Source organism: Balaenoptera ricei, chromosome 2, assembly GCF_028023285.1.
Source record: "Balaenoptera ricei isolate mBalRic1 chromosome 2, mBalRic1.hap2, whole genome shotgun sequence".
Lineage (NCBI taxonomy): Eukaryota > Metazoa > Chordata > Mammalia > Artiodactyla > Balaenopteridae > Balaenoptera > Balaenoptera ricei.
Genome location: NC_082640.1, coordinates 188,137,287 through 188,159,156, shown reverse-complemented (window position 1 = coordinate 188,159,156; position 21,870 = coordinate 188,137,287). Strand labels below are relative to the sequence as shown.

General features: G+C 56.7%; 1 protein-coding gene across 1 annotated transcript in view; it reads left to right on the top strand.

Annotated features, from left to right (window-relative positions):
• LOC132360212 (uncharacterized) overlaps window positions 1-10,656 on the top strand; it is a 91,018-nt gene extending 80,362 nt beyond the window's left edge. The window contains 8 exon segments of the mRNA XM_059915256.1: window positions 777-1,250; window positions 1,420-1,509; window positions 3,398-3,721; window positions 3,910-4,242; window positions 8,627-8,769; window positions 9,128-9,224; window positions 9,385-9,502; window positions 10,392-10,656. Coding sequence (XP_059771239.1) covers window positions 777-1,250; window positions 1,420-1,509; window positions 3,398-3,721; window positions 3,910-4,242; window positions 8,627-8,769; window positions 9,128-9,224; window positions 9,385-9,502; window positions 10,392-10,656 — 1,844 coding nt within the window.
• The last annotated feature ends 11,214 nt before the right edge of the window (window positions 10,657-21,870 follow it).

The following is a 21,870-nucleotide window of genomic DNA, read 5'->3' as shown; positions in this document are numbered from 1 at the left end:
GTGCCTTAGCCGAGGCAAGTGGGTCTGGCGCTTTCTGGCTAGAACCACTGGGCTTTCAGGACTGGGCAGGGCTACCCTGGGCTGCCCATAGCAGGCCTGAGCTGAGCTGGACAAAACCGGACTGAACCGGGCTTTCTGAGCTGAGCTGGATTGGACTGAGCTGAGCCGGGTTTAGTGGGGCTGAGTGGGGCTGAACTGAGCTGGGCTGGGCTGGGAAGAGCCGGGCTGAGCCAGGCTGGGCTGAACTGGGCTGACCTGGGCTGAGCTGTGCTGAACTGGGCTGAACTGGGCTGAGCTGAGTTGAGCTGAGCTGGGTTGAACTGCACTGAAGTGGGTTGAGCTGGGTTGAACTGCACTGAACTGGGTTGAGCTGGGCTGAACTGGGCTGAGCTGGGCTGAACTGGGCTGAGTGGGGCTGAACTGGGCTGAGCTGGGCTGAACTGGGTTGAGCTGAGTTGAGCTGAGCTGGGTTGAACTGCACTGAACTGGGCTGAGCTGGGCTGAACTGGGCTGAGCGGGGCTGGGTTGACCAAGGGGGGCTGAGATGGGTCAGCAGAAAAGCACTGGCTGGGCTGGCTTGACTTGGACAGGTGGCGCCCTGCTTTGGGATGGTTACCCTCAGCTGAGCCCTGGGAGTCTAGCTGGGCTAGCTGGCCACGCTGCACCGTCCTGGCTGGCTCTGGGCTGACCTCAGTGACCTGCGTGTGCCGAGGGCTGGCAGAGCTGAGTCTGCATCGTTCTCACCGATGGCGTTCGGACCCTCCCTCCGACCCCAGAGCCCCAGGCTGGGCCCGGTGTGGCTGAGCCAGGGGCACTGAGGGCGCCACTGCCCCAGAGGGAAGGCGGGGCTGCCCGGACCCCCGACCGACCGGCAGGGCACGAGAGACCCTTCTCACGCCCCCTTTCTCTTTTGTCCTCTCTCGGGTCCTCAGGGAGCCCGTCTGCCCCGACTCTCTTCCCCCTGGTCTCCTGTGTGAGCGCCCTGTCTGATGAGAACCCGCTGGCCCTGGGCTGCCTGGCCCGGGACTTCCTGCCCAGCTCCATCAGCTTCTCCTGGAGCTACCAGAACAAAAGCGGGGTCAGCGGCCAGAGCGTCCAGAGCTTCCCGGCCGTCCTGAGGGAGGGCAAGTACGCGGCCTCCTCCCAGGTGCTCCTGCCCGCCTCAAGCATCCCCCAGGGGTCCGAAGAGCACCTGCTGTGCAGAGTCCAGCACCCCAACGGCGACCAGTCCATGGAAGTGCGTCTCCCAGGTGAGCCGGTCTCCTCCCGCAGCCGGGGGCGGGGGTCAGGCCAGGCGTGTCCCCGCTACATCACCCTGCGCGCCCCCCGCCCCCGCCCTTCCCCGTCACCTTGCAGCCCCTCCCCCCCAGTACAAAGTATATTCTGACCCTCACCTGCTCACTGCTTCCCTGACTTCAGCATCGAAGCGGACTCCACCCCCCACGGTGTCCTCTGCGACGTCCCGGTCAGAGGGCTCCGCCCCAGCCCTAACCACTCCGAGGACCCCAGGTCAGCAGCCCCCGCCCACGCACACCCCAGCCTGCCTGCCCGTCCCCTAGCTGCCTCCCTCCGGCAGCCCTCCACGACTTCTCCCGTGACTCCGGAAGTCACACGCTGAGCCAGGAAGTCAGGGCACTGACCTGAGGGGCACCTACTGCAGATGCCACCTCAGGCCCCCGTGTGGCCATCAGCCCCTCATGAGTGGGGGACCTGTGCAGGTCACACCGTGAGGAGCACTGTGAGAGGGAGGGCCCACAGGCCAGCTCCAGGCTCGCCTGGCCCAGCTGACCCGCTGACCATGAGCTCGCCGTGGAGCCTCATGCAGGGACGTGTTCCCAAGGCGGCCAGGAGTATGGAACTGAGCCCCGAGACCCTCACGGAAGCAGGGTGCCACCCACAGGGCCGGGGAGCCGTGGCAGTCGGCGAAAGCCGCCCTCACCCCCAGTTCCACCTGGCTCCAGGCTCTCTGAGTGCTGGGGGCCTGGCTGGGGCCCAGGGTCACACTTCACCCTGTCTGCCACCCTGGGAAGCGTGTCCTCGCTCTGAGAAGGGCAGAAACCACTGGAGGTGTGCTGGTCACACAGAGAATGGCAGCTCCCTCGCCGGCCCTCTGGAGTGCCGGTGAAGCTCCAAGAAGAGGACAGCGGCCGCGACCCGCTGTGGCATCTCCAGGGGGGCCCTGCCCAGCTCATTGGTCAAGATGCTCACACCCCAGGGCAGAATCTGCTCTCGCCCTGCGTGTCCCCGGGGCCCGGGGTGGCCTGGTCAGGCACACAGGGCGTGGGGAATCAGGAGACAATTCAGTCCTCCGGATGAGAAGGTCACCGCGGCAGGGCTGTGCACGTCCACAGCCCCCCCGGCGTGTGTCAGCACTCAGCCCCAGCCGTGATTCCTGCAGCCGGACCATCCACCCAGCAGCCTTGGCGGGTAGAGGGCGGAGCTTCAAGAGGACAGGCTGGGCCCTCCTGTTCTGGGGCCGGACTGCCCTCCCGTGGAAGATGACCCACCTGGGGCCTAAGGTGTGCTGACCGCACAAGCCAAGCCCTCCGACAAGGGAGGGCCCCCCTGACGCAGATGCTGCCCGGCTCTCGCACAGCCCACGGGCCAGATGCGGCCCAAAGCCTGATCTCTACAGCCTAGGACTGGCCTTTCCAGTTCTAGAGGGATGGACCAGGAGGAGGAGGGGAAGAGAACAGACAGAAACACCGTGCAGCTGCAAAGCCTAAAATATTTGCTCTCTGGCCCTTGACAGAAAAAGTTGGCTGACCCCTGGGCTGTCGCAATTTATGGCCCAATAACTTACTGGTCACCGTCACCCTTAACTGTCGAGGTGACTGTTATGGAGATGGTCCTTGAGCACTGAGCACAGGTACTCGTGACCAGCAGCAGACAGCCAGGGTCCCGCCAGAGCCTGGAGGCGCACTCGGGGAGGGCTGATGGAGACGACCCCCAGAGGGCGGGAAGGGGCCGGCGGTGTGGGGAGGCCACAGCGCCAGCCGTCTGTGGAGCTGGGAGGAGACCCTGACTCACCCCGTTCCCCCACAGTGCTGCCCACCAGTTGCACCCAGACAGAAGCCCGGATGCCGGAAAATCCAAAGGACCCCTGCAGAGGTCAGTCCTTGAGGCACCAAGTTGGAGGGGAGAAGTGCGGAGAACTTTCAGCGGCCGAGAGAGCCTGCCTGCCAGCGAGACCCCAGCCCAGCTGTGGGCAACGGGAGGTCACCGGTCACTGCCCTTCTGGAAGCAACAAGGGCCGGGTGGCTCTGGGGAGAAGGCAGGCCTGGGGCTGGGCAGTGACTAAAGAAACCAGGAGCCGCTGGCCACCCCTCGACCCCGCTCCCACCCACCGCGCCAGGGGCCACCACGCACCCTGTCAACCTGTCCCTGTCCCCTGCAGAGTGCCGGAACCACACCCAGCCCCCCAGGGTCTACCTGCTGCGCCCTCCCCTGCAGGACCTGTGGCTCCAAGGTGAGGCCAACTTCACCTGCCTGGCGGTGGGGGGCGACCTGCAGGCGGCCCGCTTGTCCTGGGAGGTGGCCGGGCAGCCCCAGAGCGGGCACAAGGAGGAGGCGCCCACAGAGCACACCAACGGGTCCTGGAGCCGGAGCAGCCACCTGGCCCTGTCCAGGGCCTCGTGGGCCAAGGGGACGCCCGTCACCTGCACGCTGAGTGGCCCCGGCCTGCAGTCCCCGGTGACTCTGGCGGCACAGAGAGAACACGGTGAGGGCGGCTCCCGGGCTGGAGAGACAGGGCAGCCGCGGGCCCCCTGCGCCCCACACTGCAGCCGGCAGCACCCCTGGCCACCTCCTTCCACCAGGGGACCCCGGGGGGTGGGCCCCAGCGTCCCCCGGCCGCCCGGCTTCTCCCGATGCCCCCGGCCCAAAGCGTGACTGGGCTTCTCGCTGCAGAGGCCTCGGCACCCAGCAAGCCTGCCGTCCGCGTCCTGACCGTGCCCGGTCCACTGCCCCCTGCCGAGGCGGCCCCCTGGCTCCTGTGCGAGGTGTCCGACTTCTCACCGCCGGGCGTCCTCCTCACCTGGCTGGAGGGCCGGCGCGAGGTGGACCCTTCTTGGTCCGCCACGGCGCACCCCGCGGCCCAGCCTGGGAACTCCTCGTTCCACACCTGGAGCGTCCTGCGCGTCCCCGCCTTCCCGGGCCGTGCGGCTGCCACCTACACCTGTGTGGTCGGGCACGAGGCCTCCCGGACGCTGCTCGGCACCAGCTGGAGCCTGGGCGCCGGTGGTGAGTCACGCGGGCTGGGGGCCTCCTTCCGAGCCGGTCGCAGACGCAGGGCTGGGGGCGGAGGGGCAGCCCCAGAGGAGCCGGGCAGCGGGGACGGGGCCGCTGCGGGTCTGGAGAGCACGCTTCCCGGCCCTGGGGGCTCTGGACGCCCTGCCAGCGGCCCCCCCGGGGCCAGCCCCGTCCACACGCCACGTGCTGGCCCAGGCGGGGTGGGAGGAGGGCCCCCCCCCCAGCCCAGGCCCTGAGGAGCAGCCGTCTCCCTCCAAGGTGCTGATGGAGACGAGGTGCTCTGGGCGCAGAGCAGGGGCCCCCTGGGCTGGGTGTGAGGGTGGTCTCCCCAGACAGCTGCCGCCCTGGGGGCGTCCGAGCCTCCCCGGCCCCCAAGACCTCCGCCCGTCCGGGAGCACGGTCAGAACCTGGGGAGCCAGATATGCCCGGAAGCGGGGGCTGGGTTAGGCACCCAGAGGAGTCAGACCGGCACACGCCCACGGCAGGCCCTGACCGCACGCCACCCAGAGGGGCAAAGTGGACAGAAAGCGCCAGAGAGGAGGCTCTGGTGGGGGCCCAGGGCTCGCCCTCCCCTCTGGGGCATCCTGCCGCCTCATCAGAGGGCAGCACCCAGACCGGCGCCCCCTCCCGACCCAGCCCAGCCCCGTGGGACAGTGGTGGACACCCTGGGCCGGTCAGGCAGTGGGACGCAGAGCCCAGCAGGAGCTGGAGCAGGGGGTCCAGGCCCCAGGCCACCCGATGGGAGCCAGGCAGAGGAAGATGCTGGCGGCTGGGGGGGCCCTAGTCAGCAAGGCGAGGGGGGCAGGAAGGCTCCTGTTCTACTGGGGTCGGGGACCTTGCCTACAGCCCTGGCCCTCGCCATGGGCACCCCTCGGAGTGGAGAAGACGCCCGGACAGCAGCCCTCACACAGACGGGTCTGGCAGCAGTGGCCTCCTGGTGGGCAGTGCCCCCGCTGGTCCTGCAGGGTCCCCCGGAGAGCGGCTTCACCCCAGCCCGCCTGCCTGTGCCCCAGCAGGTCTCCTCCTGAAGTGCCCACCTGGGGCATGGCCCGTTTCACAGCACTGCCCCTCCCCATCCAGTCTGTGCTGGGCCACCTGTCATGGCTCACGCCCCTCGGGCCTGTCTGTTCCTCGGTCACTGAAGTGGCCTCCTGACCCTGCCCCTCTTTCTTCCCCTGGGCAGACAGGCAGGACCCCCGGGGGCTCCTCACTGGCCCTCCCCCGGTCTCCAGTCCTCCACACCCAGCAGACGGGCCCCCAGGCACAGTGCGGGCTCTCCGTGGTCTCATGTCCCAGGAGACCCAGGACCGGCTGCCTTCAGAGCCTTGACCCACACCTCCCACGGGGGCCAGAAATATGTCCACCCACCAGGGCCACACACTCTGGAGACAGGGTGGGCGGCAGAGGTGGCAGGAGGCCTGGCCAGTCCCCAGAGCCCCCTGGGAGTGAGGGGAAGAAAGGCCTCGTCCAGGAGGCCGCGGCCCGCACCATCCCACCCCGGGTCTGAGCCGGCAGGCAGCTGGGCCTTCCCTGCCCGTACCCCTCCTCCAGACCAGCGGAGGGCAGCCAGGACGGCTCCCTGCTTAAGGCAGCCTCGGCCGCCCTCTCCTCAGCCCCTCCACAGCCTGGATTGCAGCCTCTCTCTTCACTGGGCCAGCTGCATGCCCCCCGAGTTGTGGCTGGCTGCCTCGACGGGTCCTGCTGCTTTCCTCCAAGGACCCCCAGGATCCCCCCCCCCGTCCTCCGTCCGTAGGCCACGCCATCCCTCTCCATTCTACGGTCAGCCCACCACCGTCCCCCTCTTCCCAAAGGAGGGGAGACTTGCAGGGCGTTCGGCATAGGCCAGCACCTGTGGTCCTCATTATTGTTAGAAAACAGCAGCTGGAACGTTGCCTCCCGCGGGGCCCCTCGCCTCTCCCTCCCGGCCTGCTCTGCGGCCCCAGTACTCCTCAGCCATGTGTCCCATCCCCCAAAGTGAAGGCAAGGGACCTCGGCCCCCCGTCATCCTCGCAGCCAGGCAGCCCCCCAACTCCTGAATACCTCGAGTCCTCACGCTTCTCTCTGCTGACCACGCCCCCCAGACCTCCCCGCCCCCTGCCGGTCTCACTGCCATCGCTGCCCGCTCCAGCCCATCCTTCACTCAGCGGCCAAGGTGATCTTTAAACATCCATCGAGGTTCTGCTTCCACTTAGGATGTAGAAGCTAGTGAGATGGTCACTCCTGCGGTAACAGAAGGACAACATCGAATAAACAGTAAAAATCAGATTTATTTAAAGCCTCTGAAGAGCTGAGGGCTCAGTGTCCAACTGACCTAGATTCCTAGGCCGGAAGGCGCCGCTGGCCACTTTATCCTCATCCCAAACACCAGTGGGCAGAGGCCTAGGCATCCGTGAGAGGAGAGGGACGTGAGGGAATCCGCCGAGATTTAGCGTCTGCTTGGGCTGGCCCGGGGAGTGGGAATACAGATGAGCCCCAGACAAATCTCCTCCACCCGCTGATTCCCCCACCCAGGACTTTTGCCGAGCGAGCAGTGGCTGGGAGCAGAGTGGGGCAAGAGATCTCCAGCCTTGGACGAGGCTTGGATCCCAAAGCCCCACTGGAGGGGCCTGACCCCACCCAAACATTTAGACCCAGGAGCCAACGATCCTGCCGCCCAGCCCAGCTCAACTCCTGGTGAAAACATGAGCCCCTCATCCTCCCTGCCCAACAGAGGAGAGTATGTGCCCGCTTCATGGCCAATACACATGTCTAATCTACTTCAAGCTCACTGTCGGTCTGTGCACAATGTCCAGCATGCAATCAGAATTTCCTAGGCATGCAAATAAGCAGAAAACCTTCACCCATAATCAAAATTTTAAACTAGCAGATAGAATTAGACCCACAGGTGACCCAGATGTTGGAACTGAAAGCAATGCCAATCATGTCACCCCTCGGCTTAAGCTCTTTTCATGGCTTCTTTTGCCCTAAGAAAAACTTCCAGATCCTGTCCCAGGGTTTCTCGGACTGTGCCCAATGGGCTGCCTGCTGACACATCCCTGCCCCGCTCCAGAAGGGTGAATGGGCATGACCTCTCTCACCTGCAATTCTTCCCAACGCTGCTTCTCCCACCCTAAATCTTTCCCACCTTCTCATCCCGCCAACTTCTGCTTATCATTCACACGAGCTCTCTTGTGTAACTGAGAAGGCATCCCTGACCCCAGGGCTGGGTCGTGGGGCATCTGGGTCCACGGGAAACTGTCATCATGCTTAGCCATCTCACGGAGCCCCGGCTGCTCACCCCTGCGTTCCATGTGTGGAGAACAGCCTCCTTCAAGCTCTCTGTGGCAAAGGGCTGCTGCCTTTTAAACTTTTTCCAATGAATCATGGACCCATACCTTTGTAGAATACAATATGAACTAATTACTAGAAAACTGAGACAAACAGAAACCAAGATGTGCTGATTTTTTATTATTAGATTCAACAGACTGCTATAAAAGTTTCCAATGCACACAATTTCCATACCTATTTCCTGTGCCCTGTGACCAGTGGTTCCTGGCCAGTACCACCTACAGACCCCACTTCCGGTAACTCTGGTCAAGCACAAGGAAGACCCTCAATAAACACTCATGGAATGAACGACTAGGAAATTCCGGGGCATGAGACGGGTTCCAGGACTCAGTACTCCCTACCTGCCCCTGGGCTCTCCCTCTGGACTTCGGTGCGCTTTCCGCACAAGTGTGTTGACCTGGGCCTGGACACCAGCAAGTCCCTCTCATCCTGCCTTAGCCCCCAACCACTCCAACTCCAGCAGGAATGACTTTTTGATATTCAAACTTGGCCTTGACATGCCCTTGCTTAAAGCCCTTTGTTCTCAAGTTAAAGTCACCAGCAGGGCCTGGCCCCAGCCCCACTCTGGCCTCCTCTCCCGCCGCTTGGCCCCAGGTCCCCGCTGCAGGCACATGGAGCTCCCGTCCACCCTTCCGGGCCAGGCTCTCCTGAAACAGGGCACTTGTGATGCTGTTCTCCTGCGTGCACGCTGTTCCCACCTCTCTCTGCCTGGCTGGCACCATCTTCTCTTTCACACTGTCACAGAGCAGCCACTTCTGAGGGAGGCTCTCGCCGTCCCGCCTGGCCGGCCGGGCCCTTGTGTCCACATCGGTGTCAGTGCCCCCCACTCCCTGCCCCCAGTCTCGCTGGCGTGAACTGAGCTGTGAGCCGGTTTGGTTCCGGACCGTCGGCCCCACTCGGCACTGTGACCCGTCGGGCTCTGCGGAGCCCCAGCACCCAGCACAGCCCGGCAGGGAGCAGGCCGTTTGCACGTGCTCATTGGGGCCCACCGTGCGCTGGCGGGGCCGCGGGCACGGGCCCGGTCTCAGCGGCGCCGGCTTTTCCCCAGATCTGGCCACCCTGCCCCCCCGGAGCCAGGACGAGAGCGGTGACGACTACTCAGAGCTGGAGGACACGGGCCGCCTGTGGCTCACCTTCGTGGCCCTCTTCCTCGTCACTCTGCTCTACGGCGGCTTCGTCACCTTCATCAAGGTAGGCTGGCCCCGGCAGCCGGCGCCCCGCGTGCAGGGATCCTGCGGGAATCAGCCCGGCCCGCTCAGCCCGGCAGGGCGGCTCCCCTCCCTCCACCCACAGCCCCTAGCATAGGACAGGCATTTGGACCTGCTCTCGTGGGGGTCAGGGAGGTGGGGTCCCCGACTCAGCTGGGTGGGGGGGACCCTGACCTGGGGGCCTGCACCCTGTCCTCTGGGACCCCGCCCCCTTCCTGACCCTGGGGCTCTCGCTGCAGGTGAAGTAGCCCCAGAGAGCTGGTGCCGGCACTGCAGCGGGGGAAGCTTGGCCTCCACGCCGCCCACGGCTGCCAGCGGGCAGGACCCCACTCTGTGCACAGAGGCCTCCAGCCCCACCCCTGACCCCCACTCACTCTCCTCTGCCCACGGCAGAGCCCAGCCCCCGACACAGAGAGGAGGGCATCGGGATACAGGGAGGTGGGTGGCTCCCCCAGCTGGCCCTGTGCCCCCGCCCACCGAGCCAGTGGTCCTGACTGTGGCCCCCTTACCTTCCCGCCCACCGTCCGGCCCCATAAACAGCTTTGGCTCATTTCACCTGCCTCCTGTTTCTGTGTCCCAGCCTTTTGGATCTCCCCAGGTCAGAGGACCCAGAAGGCTGAGGGCAAACATCCGAGGACGGGGGCCGGCAGGGTCCGGGCATGTATCGGGGAGCTGCCACGACGAGGAAGCTGGGAGAGCCCCCTGCACCGAAGGAAGTGGGCTGAGAGGCCCTGCTGCCCACACCAGACATGTGCCCGTCCACACAGGCAGGCACACGTGCACACATGCATGTGCACACGCATGCACTCCTCACACACATAAGCATGTGTGCACCTACGCATGCAGTGCACACGTGGGTCCGCACCCTGCAAGCACAAGCACACGCACGTGTGCAAACACACACAAAAGCAAGGGCATATGCACGTGGGCACACGTGGGCAGGTCTGCACACACACACATGGATTCACACTCACACAGACACACAGGCACACGTGTGCTCATGCAGCGCACACACGCACACACACAGGAGACAGCACTGAGTGGTGGGAGCGGGAGCAGCTGGGCGCGCGGAGCCGCCCTCACCGTCTGCACAGCTCGGGCAGCCCCCGAGCCCTCCTGCGCACCCACCCCTCCGTCAGACACAGTGACAGCACCCTTCACGCAGGGCGGGCTGGGGGGTAAACAAAGTGCTGCCTCACGGGGCTTGGAGAAGACGCTGGTCCTGGCCAGTGCCTGGCCACTCCCCGCCGTTGCCCGGAGTCCCCGCAGCAGGCGAGGGTGTGGACCTGGCCCCGATCAGCCGCAGGCTTTCTCACCCCGCCGGGCGGGGCGGCCAGCGTGGCGGACACCTGCCCGGGTGCCAGCCTCGGGCGCGTCCTCCCTGCTTCCCCACCCGCGGACCAGGGCAGGAATGAGGGGTCGGCGCCGAGGCCGTCCCCTCCCTGGCCGGTCTGCGTGTCGGGCGTCGTGCTCTCGCTCCCCTTGCTGGCTCCCGGACGCCACACTGCCCGCTTCCCCTTGTCACTGGTTGTGCCCTGCAGCCCCCAACCCAGCCTGTGGCCCAACAGCATTTGTCCACGGCTGGCGTTCCTCTCTTGCCCCCAGATGTGGACCTCATTCCACATGTTGGGGCTGGAAGTCAACAACACATCTCACCCTCAACGCACCCGCCACCACACGTCTGGCTGGCGGGCTGGACATGGCCCCGAAGACCTCCCGATCCCTGAAGCCTGTGAGTGGGGACTGTGCAGATGACTACGCCCGGGATCCTGAGATGCGCGAGGGTCCCAGCCTCTCGGCCCAGCGCCATCACCAGGTCCTCACAAGGGGGAGGCACGGGGGACCTGGCACAAAGAGGAAGGGCCTGTGACACAGAGGCAGGGCCGGCTACCCTGCCGGCTTCGAAGACGGAGGACAGGGCCACGGGTCAAGGGATGCCGCTCGGGCGGCTGGAAAAGGCCAGGAGCAGGGCCTCCCCGCGCGGCCCTGCCCACATTTGCTCGAGGCCCCGTGAGACTGTTTCAGACGTCCGGCCTCCAGACCATGAGAGGACAAATGTTTGTGGTAATTTGCTGCAGCCGCAAGAACTAAGACACCAACAGTCCCTCCAGACCAGCCCGTCCCCAGCACCCTCCCCGTCCCAGCCAAGGGTGCCCCCCCCCGCCAGCGGCTTGGGCGCAAACTCTGGGAATTGACTCCCTTCTTTCTCTGCAGCCCGTCCCAGTCGAGCAGCAGACCTGAGCTCTGCCTGCCACATCCATCCAGGGAGCCGCATTTCCCACACTGGCCGGCCCGCCGCCTTGGCCAGGGCAGTCGCCATGCCTGCAGGGTCCTTGGTGGCATTCTCTGCACCCCCCTTGCCTTCTGTAGCCCTCTCAGCCCGGCAGCGAGGGCAGCCCTGTCTCGAGATCTTGGATGAGGCCTCAGCTGGTCCACAGCCCGAAAGGGCCTCACATTTGATCAGAAATTCACCTGCAGGTCCTGGGGTCTTCGTGGTGGCCCCGCCCTGCCCCAGCCTCCCATCCCTCCACCCCACCTGCTCCCTCCTCCGGGCAGGGCCTCCCTGCTGGCTGTCCCCTCGAAGAGACCTCTTCCCAGGCTCTGGAGGGTCCCTCCCTCACCCCCTTCAAGTCTTTGCATGAAGCCCACCCCATCTGCCCTAATGAGAACGGCACCACACCCATCCCCCTTCCCTGCCGAGTTCTCTTCTTTGGCCCTTCTGGCACATTCTACGGTTCACGTACTCATGATACTAGCTGGTTGTTTCTTTGTCCTCACCCAGAAAGTTAACCCCCAGAGCACAGGGTTTTCCGTTGCTCCCTGAACAAAGTCCGCGCGCAGTAGGTGCCGACAAACATTCACTGCGGGGATGGAGAACGGGGATGGCCCTGGCACGGAGCAAGTCACAGGGTCACAGGCGGACCGGATGGAGGGGCCCCAGGGTAACTTCCCTTCTGAGATCGACCCCTCGCGCACTCTCTCCCACCTCAGTAAGTGACCACCTGCCAAGTGGCCCCCAAAAGACACCTCGGGGTCATCTCCAGACGACTCCCGCTCACCCGCTCCCCGGCCCACGGCCAGCGTGGTCTTTTAAAACCTGCATCTGTCCTGGCAGCCCCGGCCCAAACCCAATGATGGGTTCCTGTCACATCAAGAATGAAATCAAAACTTCCACGCCTCACCCGGCTGATCCAGACCGGCCACGCCAGCCTGCTCCACGCCTGTTTCCCACTTTCATGGCACCGCCCCACCTCTGGGGCCCTTGGTGCTGCCTATCTCCGGCCTGGACAGCAGCTGAGGAACGTGTGAGGAAGGGAGGAGCAGTCTGCTGGGGGGTTGAGAGGCCTCAGAGCCTCCAAGGAGGGCACGCACGTGGGCCCCCTGCCGCCTCTCCACGGAAGCCCCCTGTGTGGCCACGGCGTCCCCGCTGCCCCCAGGCCCGTGCTCCAGGCTCCCCACTCTGCCCTGGGGTTTACGCCGTGGGGCCCACCCGCAGGCCCTGGGAGGCCAGAAGGGCCGTCAGGCACCAAAGCCTACAGCTGTGATCCCCTGAGCATGGTGGGTGCTGGTCTGGGCCAGGGGGTCTGTACTTGAGCTTCCTTCTGTCCAGGAAACACTTTCACGAAATGCCCCAAGATACAGCATGAAGTGCGCTGTCACCCACATACGTCCCCGCGCCGCACCTAGCGGCCGAGCTCCCCTGACCGCAGCCGGCCCTCAGCCCTCGGTGCCAGCCAGCTGGACTCCACACACTTCCACCCAGCTCTTCAACAGAAAAACCCAGCGAGCCACCTGTCTGCAGACTTCCCCTTTTTATCTTAAATAACCATCAGTCTACCTCTGCCACTACAGAGGCCTCTCTGCAGGAGGCATGTGACAGCCCCGGGGCCCCCGGGCTCGGCCACTTCCCCCGACAAGGCTGTGTTTGTGGCCTTCCTGGCACCACAGCCCCGGCCTCCTCTCAGCCCTGTGACGTGCAGCCGAGGGCCGTTGTCCCCGCTTGCTCTGCAGCTCACCGAGTCACCGCAGCCCCGCCTGCCTGGACACCCTCCTCCCAGGGCAGAAACATCTGTTTCCAGCTGTGGTAAGGAACAGCACACATCCGCCCTCCCTTACTTAAATCAAGCCCTGACAATCCTGGCCCCGTGGTGTGGGATTCACTTCCCAGCCACCTGCCTGGGGCCCAACTGCCCGCCCCTCCCTTGGTGCTTGGGGGAAAGGGTCTCAGCCAGTCCTGCTCCCCAAGGCTTGGGAATGAGGCCTCCCCAGACCTGGGCAGAAACCAGGCTGTGCTCTCCAGCCACGGCCGTGTCTGTTCCTGGCCCACAGCAGGCCCATGTTTGTTGAGTTCATTCTAGAAGACATATGACCAGGACAAGACCTCAAAAGAGAGTTGGGAGACAGAAAGAGCAAAGAGACAGGACCCCTGCTCTCACCGTCAGGACAAAAGCAAAGTGAGGACCAGCATTTGATGCAAATCAAAACTCAGACCAGAGGAAATTATGGGAAATTATTTATGCTCTGCTGGGGTGAATAGGTGTTTTCTCAGAATGACACCACAGCCAGGAACTTTAAAAATAACATTGATAGATTTGCCTACAGAAAGAAAAATTTTTAATCTATGAGGATAAAATCACAATAAACAAAGTTAAGTACTATGGGAGAGAGAGTGGCTGAAGTATATAACATGAAAAAGAGTCTGTATCAGTCAGGGTTCTTCAGAGGATAAATATACGAGATAGAGAGATGAATGTACATGCACATATTGATATACAGATAGCAGGGGAGAGAGAGTCTAAGGAATTGGGTCCTGTGATTGTTAAGATTTGGAGAGTCCAAAATCTGTAGGGCAGGCCAGCAGCCCAGAGACCCAGGGAAGAGTTGATGCCACAGTTTGAGTCCAGAGGCAAATTCCCTCTTCCTCAGGGAAACTCAAGCTTTTTTCTCTTTAGGCCTTCACCTGATTAGATGAGGCCCACTCACATAGGACAATCTACTTTATTCAACATCTACTGATTTAAATGTTAATCCCATTTTTCAAATACCTTCACCCTTTGGACTAGTGTTTGACGAAATATCTGGGTCCTGTGGCCGAGTCAAGTTAATCCATAAAATTAACCATCACAGAGTCCAGCTAAATGAATGTTGAAGAAAACGTGAATGGGACAAACTTCAAGGAAACGTTTTCAGCAGAAGGTGAGGAGGGGGAGATCGTTTCCAGTGAGTTGTAAACAACAAATAACCAATAAAACACATGAAATTGTCAAAAGTCACAAGTAATCAAAGAAAAGTGACTATCAACAACAGACCATCCATCAGGTGGCAGCTATTCAAGCCGACCCACTGCGTGCCACACAGCTGTTAAGGTGGAGACACACACTGCATGAGTGCACGTGGCACCACTGTCCTGACGGGGGACGAACGATATAATTAGAAACTGACCAAAGCCCTACGAAGGGTAAGGCAGCCAGGCAAGGACGGGCACCTCAGCGCCTGGCGTGGTCTTAGAGGATGCAGGGTCTGCATGGGGTTGGGGAGGTGCATCCTCGCAGAAGGGGCAGAAGGTAAAAAGGTCCAGGGGCAGAAATGGCTTGGCAAGTTCAAGGAGCAGTGGCAAGGCCAGCGGGGCTGCACGAGCAGATGGAGGTCTGGGGAGAAGGAGGTCTGGAGACAGAGCAGGGCTGACCTCGGGGGCCATGCCAGCCCTGTTTGAGCTCTGGGTTTTATTCTGGGGCGATGGGAAACCCCAGGAGGCATCTAGGGGGGCAGTGCTTTTCAATCTTGCACTGGACAGCAGGCTGTGCAGGAGGGAGGGTGGAAGCCAAGGGGCCCTGGGGGTCTGTGCAGAGGTCCTGAAGGGAGGGGGGAGGGTGCACCGAGAGAAGCACTCAGGTCACACATGTGTCTAGACGCAAGGCTGAGGGCCTGTGGAGATCCAGTGGCCCCGGGGCCTCCCGCGTCACAGCATCCATGCAGCCAGGACCTAGGGGCTTGGGAAGTACTCAGAGGCGGAGGACCCAGCTGGGGCCCAGCACGTGGCAGGGTCGGCGCCCGGGACTGGCGGGGACACCACGGGAGGTGCCGTGTGGAGGAAGAGCTGCATTGCATCTCTGCTCCTGAAGGGTCTGGGCAGAGGCTGAGGGGATCCAGGTGGCCTCCCAAGAGAAGTCTCAATGGCGAGGTGGCCGGGACCTGGCTAGACTGGGCTCAAGACCTAAGAGCGGGGTCCACCAGCGCGGTCCAGCCAGCCCCACTCTCATCGAACACACAGCCGACCTGTAAAGCTCAACACCTGTTGGGCCACAGGTAAACTGCAAAATATTAAAGGCACAGTGTCAAGTTCTCTGACAGCACTGCAAATGAGAAAGACATCCAGGACAAAAGGATAAATGAACTCCACACATCTCATGGGTCAAACCAGAAGAGAAATCCATGGCCTTAAATGTCTGGAAAGGAGAAACCACTGAATTAATAAAGAGTCCAAGTTTTAAAGTTGGGAAAAGAGCAGCAAAGTAAACATAAAGAAATAAGGAAGTAGATAATAAACATATAAGCCAAAAAAAAATCAATGAAATATAAGAAAAGCAACAAAGAGGGACAACAAATCCAAAATTGTTTCTTAAAAGGGACAGACCTCTGAGGAAACTAGACAAGAGAGATGGCAAAAAAAAAAAAAAAAAAACAAAAATATATGTAATAAAAAGAGGGATTGGGACTTGCTGGTGGTGCAGTAGTTAAGAATCCACCTGCCAATGCAGGGGACACGGGTTCAACCCATGGTCCGGGAAGATCCCACATGCCGTGGGGCAACTAAGCCCATGTGCCACAACTACTGAGCCTGTGCTCTAGAGCCCGCGAGCAACAACTACTGAGCCCATGTGCCACAACTACTGAAGCCCGCGTGCCCTAGGGCCCACGTGCTGCAACTACTAAGCCCGTGTGCTGCAACTACTGAAGCCCACGCACCTAGAGCCCGTGCTCCGCAACGAGAGAAGCCACCACAATGAGAAGCCCGTGCACCACAATGAAGAGTAGCCACTGCTCGCCGCAACTAGAGAAAGCCTGCACGCAGCAATGAAGACCCAACGCGGCCAAAAATAAATTTACATTTTTAAAAATACATTAAAAAAGAGGGATTAAAATTAGTTATTGATTTAAAAAAGTAGTAAGAGGATATAATAAATAAATGTATTGCACTAATATTTAAGTAAAATTTTAAAATCCTAGAAAAGTATCTTATCAAAAATGACTCAATAGAAAAGCTCAATAGTACCATATTAATTAAATAAATTGAAGTAGTTTAAAATCTTTTCAAGTAAAAATACCAGGGCCATGTCTCATCAAATTTTAAAAAATCATTCAAATTTTATAGAAACTCGCAAAAAGTGAAAAAGCAGGAATAATGCCCAATTCATTCTGTAAGTCAATATAACCTTAATCCAGAGCCAGACAAGGATAGCATGGGAAAGAAAACTGTGGGACGGTCTCACTCATGAAACAGATACAAATATGCCAAAGAAAATATTAGCAAATAATTTTGCTCCTTATAAAAAACAGATAATTCGCCATGACCCAGTCAGGTTTATCTCAAAAAGACAAGGACAGTTTAACATTACAAAATCTATCATTGTCATTCAAAGCACTAACATATTAAAGGAGAGAAAATTTAAGATCATCTCAAAAGTACAGAAAAAAGAGTTGAAAGAATTTAACACTCTTTTATGATATAAAACTTTTGGCAAATTAAAAATGCAATGGAATTCTTTGGCCTGACAAGGTTTATCTACCAAAAACCTTTAAATATTTTTTCTTAAAGGGAATTTGTTGGAAGCAACATTGTACTAGAGGTCTTGGTGGATTCAGCAAGACCAAAAATATGTTAAAGCATGATAACTTTCTAAGTAGAAAGGAATGCAGAGTATACAAAAATAATAACTATTAAAAATAAAAGGAGAGCTTCAAGATGGTGGAGGAGTAAGACGTGGAGATCACCTTCCTCCCCACAGATACATCAGAAATACATCTACACGTGGAACAACTCCTACAGAACACCTACTGAACGCTGGCAGAAGACCTCAGACCTCCCAAAAGGCAAGAAACTCCCCCACGTACCTGGGTAGGGCAAAAGAAAAAAGAAAAAACAGACAAAAGAATAGGGACGGGACCTGCACCAGCAGGAGGGAGCTGTGAAGGAGGAAAGGTGTCCACGCACTAGGAGCCCCTTCTCGGGCGGAGACTGCGGGTGGCGGAGGGGGGAGCTTCGGAGTCACGGAGGAGAGCGCAGCCACAGGGGTGCGGAGGGCAAAGCGGAGAGATTCCCACACGGAGGCTCGGCGCCGAGCAGCACTCAGCAGCCCGAGAGGCTTGTCTGCTCCCCCGCCGGGGCGGGCCGGGCTGGGAGCTGAGGCTCGGGCTGCGGTCGGATCGCAGGGAGAGGACTGGGGTTGGCGGCGTGAACACGGCCTGAAGGGGTTAGTGCGCCACGGCTAGCCGGGAGGGAGTCCGGGAAAAAGTCTGCAGCTGCCGAAGAGGCAAGAGACTTTTTCTTGCCTATCTGTTTCCTGGTGCGCGAGGAGAGGGGATTCAGAGCGCCGCCTAAACGAGCTCCAGAGACAGGCGCGAGCCGCGGCGATCAGCGCGGACCCCAGAGACGGGCGTGAGACGCTAAGGCTGCTGCTGCCGCCACCAAGAATTCTGTGTGCGAGCACAGGTCACTCTCCACACCGCCCCTCCCGGGAGCCTGTGCAGCCCGCCACCGCCAGGCTCCCGTGATCCGGGGACAACTTCCCCGGGAGAACGCACGGCGCGCCTCGGGCTGCTGCAACGTCATGCCGGCCTCTGCCGCCGCAGGCTCGCCCCGCCTCCTCCGTACCCCTCCCTCCCCCCGCCTGAGTGAGCCAGAGCCCCCGAAGCAGCTGCTCCTTTAACCCCGTCCTGTGTGAGCGAAGAACAGACGCCCTCAGGCGACCTACACACAGAGACGGGTCCAAATCCAAAGCTGAGCCCCTGGAGTTGTGCGAACAAAGAGAAGGGAAATTTCTCCCAGCAGCCTCAGGAGCAGCAGATTACTCCTCAGGAGCAGTTGATCTCCACCATCAACTTGATGTACCTGCATCTGTGGAATACCTGAATAGACAACGAATCATCCCAAATTGAGGAGGTGGACTTTGGGAGCAACGATATATATTTTTTCCCCCTTTTTCTTTTTTCATGAGTGTCTATGTGTATGCTTCTGTGTGTGATTTTGTCTCTATAGCTTTGCTTTTACCATTTGTCCTAGGGTTCTGTCTGTCCGGTTTTTGTTTTTCTTTTTTTCTTTTTTTTTTTTTTACTTAAAGAATTATTTTTCTTAAGAATTATTTTTTATTTTTTATTTTAATAACTATTTTATTTTATTTTACTTTATTTTATTTTATCTTCTTCTTTCTTTCTATTTTTTTCTCCCTTTTATTCTGAGCTGTGTGGATGAAAGGCTCTTGGTGCTCCAGCCAGGCATCAGGGCTGTGCCTCTGAGGTGGGAGAGCCAAGTTCAGGACACTGGTCCACAAGAGACCTCCCAGCTCCACGTAATATCAAATGGCGAAAATCTCCCAGAGATCTCCATCTCAACACCAAAACCCAGCGCCACTCAACGACCAGCAAGCTACAGTGATGGATACCCTATGCCAAACAACTAACAAGACAGGAACAAAACCCCATCCATTAGCACAGAGGCTGCCTAAAATCATAATAAGGCCACAGACACCCCCAAAACACACCACCAGATGTGGACCTGCCCAACAGAAAGACAAGATCCAGCCTCATCCACCAGAACATAGGCACCAGTCCCCTCCACCAGGAAGCCTACACAACCCACTGAACTAACCTTAGCTACTGGGGAGAGACACCAAAAACAACGGGATCTACGAACCTGCAGCCTGCGAAAATGAGACCCCAAACACAGTAAGTTAACCAAAATGAGAAGACAGAAACACACGGCAGATGAAGGAGCAAGGCAAAAACCCACCAGACCTAACAAATGAAGAGGAAATAGGCAGTCTACCTGAAAAAGAATTCAGAATAATGATAGTAAAGATGATCCAAAATCTTGGAAATAGAATGGAGAAAGTACAAGAAACGTTTAACAAGGACCTAGAAGAACTAAAGAGCAAACAAACAGTGATGAACGACACAATAAATGAAATTAAAAATTCTCTAGAAGGGATCAATAGCAGAATAACTGAGGCAGAAAAACCGATAACTGACCTGGAAGATAAAATAGTGGAAATAACTACCGCAGAGCAGAATAAAGAAAAAAGAATGAAAAGAATTGAGGACAGTCACAGAGACTTCTGGGACAACATTAAACGCACCAACATTCGAATTATAGGGGTCCCAGAAGAAGAAGAGAAAAAGAAAGGGACTGAGAAAATATTTGAAGAGATTATAGTTGAAAACTTCCCTAATATGGGAAAGGAAATAGTTAATCAAGTCCAGGAAACACAGAGAGTCCCATACAGGATAAATCCAAGGAGAAACATGCCAAGACACATATTAATCGAACTATCAAAAAGTAAAGACAAAGAACAAATATTAAAAGCAGCAAGGGAAAAACAACAAATAACACATAAGAGATCCCCATAAGGTTAACAGCTCATCTTTCAGCAGAAACTCTGCAAGCCAGAAGGGAGTGGCAGGACATATTTAAAGTGATGAAGGAGAAAAACCTACAACCAAGATTACTTTACCCAGCAAGGATCTCATTCAGATTTGACAGAGAAATTAAAACCTTTACAGACAAGCAAAAGCTAAGAGAATTCAGCACCACCTAAGCAGCTTTACAACAAATGCTAAAGGAACTTCTCTAGGCAGGAAACACAAGAGAAGGAAAAGACCTAAAATGATAAACCCAAAACAATTAAGAAAATGGTAATAGGAACATACATATCGATAATTACCTTAAATGTAAATGGATTAAATGCTCCAACCAAAAGACATAGATTGGCTGAATGGATACAAAAACAAGGCCCGTATATATGCTGTCTACAAGAGACCCACTTCAGACCTAGGGACACATACAGACTGAAAGTGAGGGGATGGAAAAAGATATTCCATGCAAATGGAAATCAAAAGAAAGCTGGAGTAGCAATTCTCATATCAGACAAGGTAGACTTTAAAACAAAGACTATTACAAGAGACAAAGAAGGACACTACATAATGATCAAGGGATCAATCCAAGAAGAAGATATAACAATTGTAAATATTTGTGCACCCAACATAGGAGCACCTCAATACATAAGGCAAATACTAACAGCCATAAAAGGGGAAATCGACAGTAGCACAATCACAGTAGGGGACTTTAACACCCCACTTTCACCAATGGACAGATCATCCAAAATGAAAATAAATAAGGAAACACAAGCTTTAAATGATACATTAAACAAGATGGACTTAATTGATATTTATAGGACATTCCATCCAGAAACAACAGAATACACTTTCTTCTCAAGTGCTCATGGAACATTCTCCAGGATAGATCATATCCTGGGTCACAAATCAAGCCTTGGTAAATTTAAGAAAATTGAAATCATATAAAGTATCTTTTCTGACAACAATGCTATGAGACTAGATATCAATTACAGGAAAAAATCTGTAAGAAATACAAACACATGGAGGCTAAGCAACACACTACTTAATAACCAAGAGATCACTGAGGAAATCAAAAAATACCTACAAACAAATTACACTGAAAACAGGAAGATCCAAAACCTATGGGATGCAGCAAAAGCAGTCCTAAGAGGGAAGTTTTAGCAATACAATCCTACCTTAAGAAATAAGAAACATCTCAAATAAACAACCTAACCTTACAGCTAAAGCAATTAGAGAAAGAAGAACAAAAAAACCCCAAAGTTAGCAGAAGGAAAGAAATCATAAAGATCAGATCAGAAATAAATGAAAAAGAAATGAAGGAAATGATAGAAAAGATCAATAAAACTAAAAGCTGGTTCTTTGAGAAGATAAACAAAATTGATAAACCATTAGCCAGACTTATCAAGAAAAAAAGGGAGAAGACTCAAATCAATAGAATTAGAAATGAAAAAGGAGAAGTAACAACTGACACTGCAGAAATACAAAGGATCATGAGAGATTACTACAAGCAACTGTATGCCAATAAAATGGACAACCTGGAAGAAATGGACAAATTCTTAAAAAAGCACAACCTTCCGAGACTGAACCAGGAGGAAATAGAAAATATGAACAGACCAATCACAAGAACTGAAATTGAAACTGAGATTAAAAATCTTCCAACAAACAAAAGCCCAGGACCAGATGGCTTCACAGGTGAATTCTATTAAACATTTAGAGAAGAGCTAACACCTATCCTTCTCAAACTCTTCCAAAGTATAGCAGAGGGAGGAACACTCCCAAGCTCATTCTACGAGGCCACCATCACTCTGATACCAAAACCAGACAAAGATGTCAGAAAGAAAGAAAACTACAGGCCAATATTACTGATGAACATAGATGCAAAAATCCTCAACAAAATACTAGCAAACAGAATCCAACAGCACACTGAAAGGATCATACACTATGATCAAGTGGGGTTTATCCCAGGAATGGAAGGATTCTCCAATATACGCAAATCAATCAACGTGATACACCATATTAACAAATTGAAGGAGAAAACCCATATGATCGGGCTTCCCTGGTGGCGCAGTGGTTCAGAATCTGCCTGCCAATGCAGGGGACACAGGTTCGAGCCCTGGTCTGAGAAGATCCCACATGCCGCGGAGCAACTGGGCCTGTGAGCCACAACTACTGAGCTTGCGCGCCTGGAGCCTGTGCTCTGCAACAAGAGAGGCCTCGATAGTGAGAGGCCCACGCACGGCGATGAAGAGTGGCCCCTGCTCGCCGCAACTAGAGAAGGCCCGCGCACAGAAACAAAGACCCAACGCAGCCAAAAATTAATTAATTAATTAATTAATTAATTTTTTAAAAAAACCCATATGATCATCTCAATAGATGCAGAGAAAGCTTCCAACAAAATTCAACACCCATTTATGATAAAAACCCTCCAGAAAGTAGGCATAGAGGGAACTTTCCT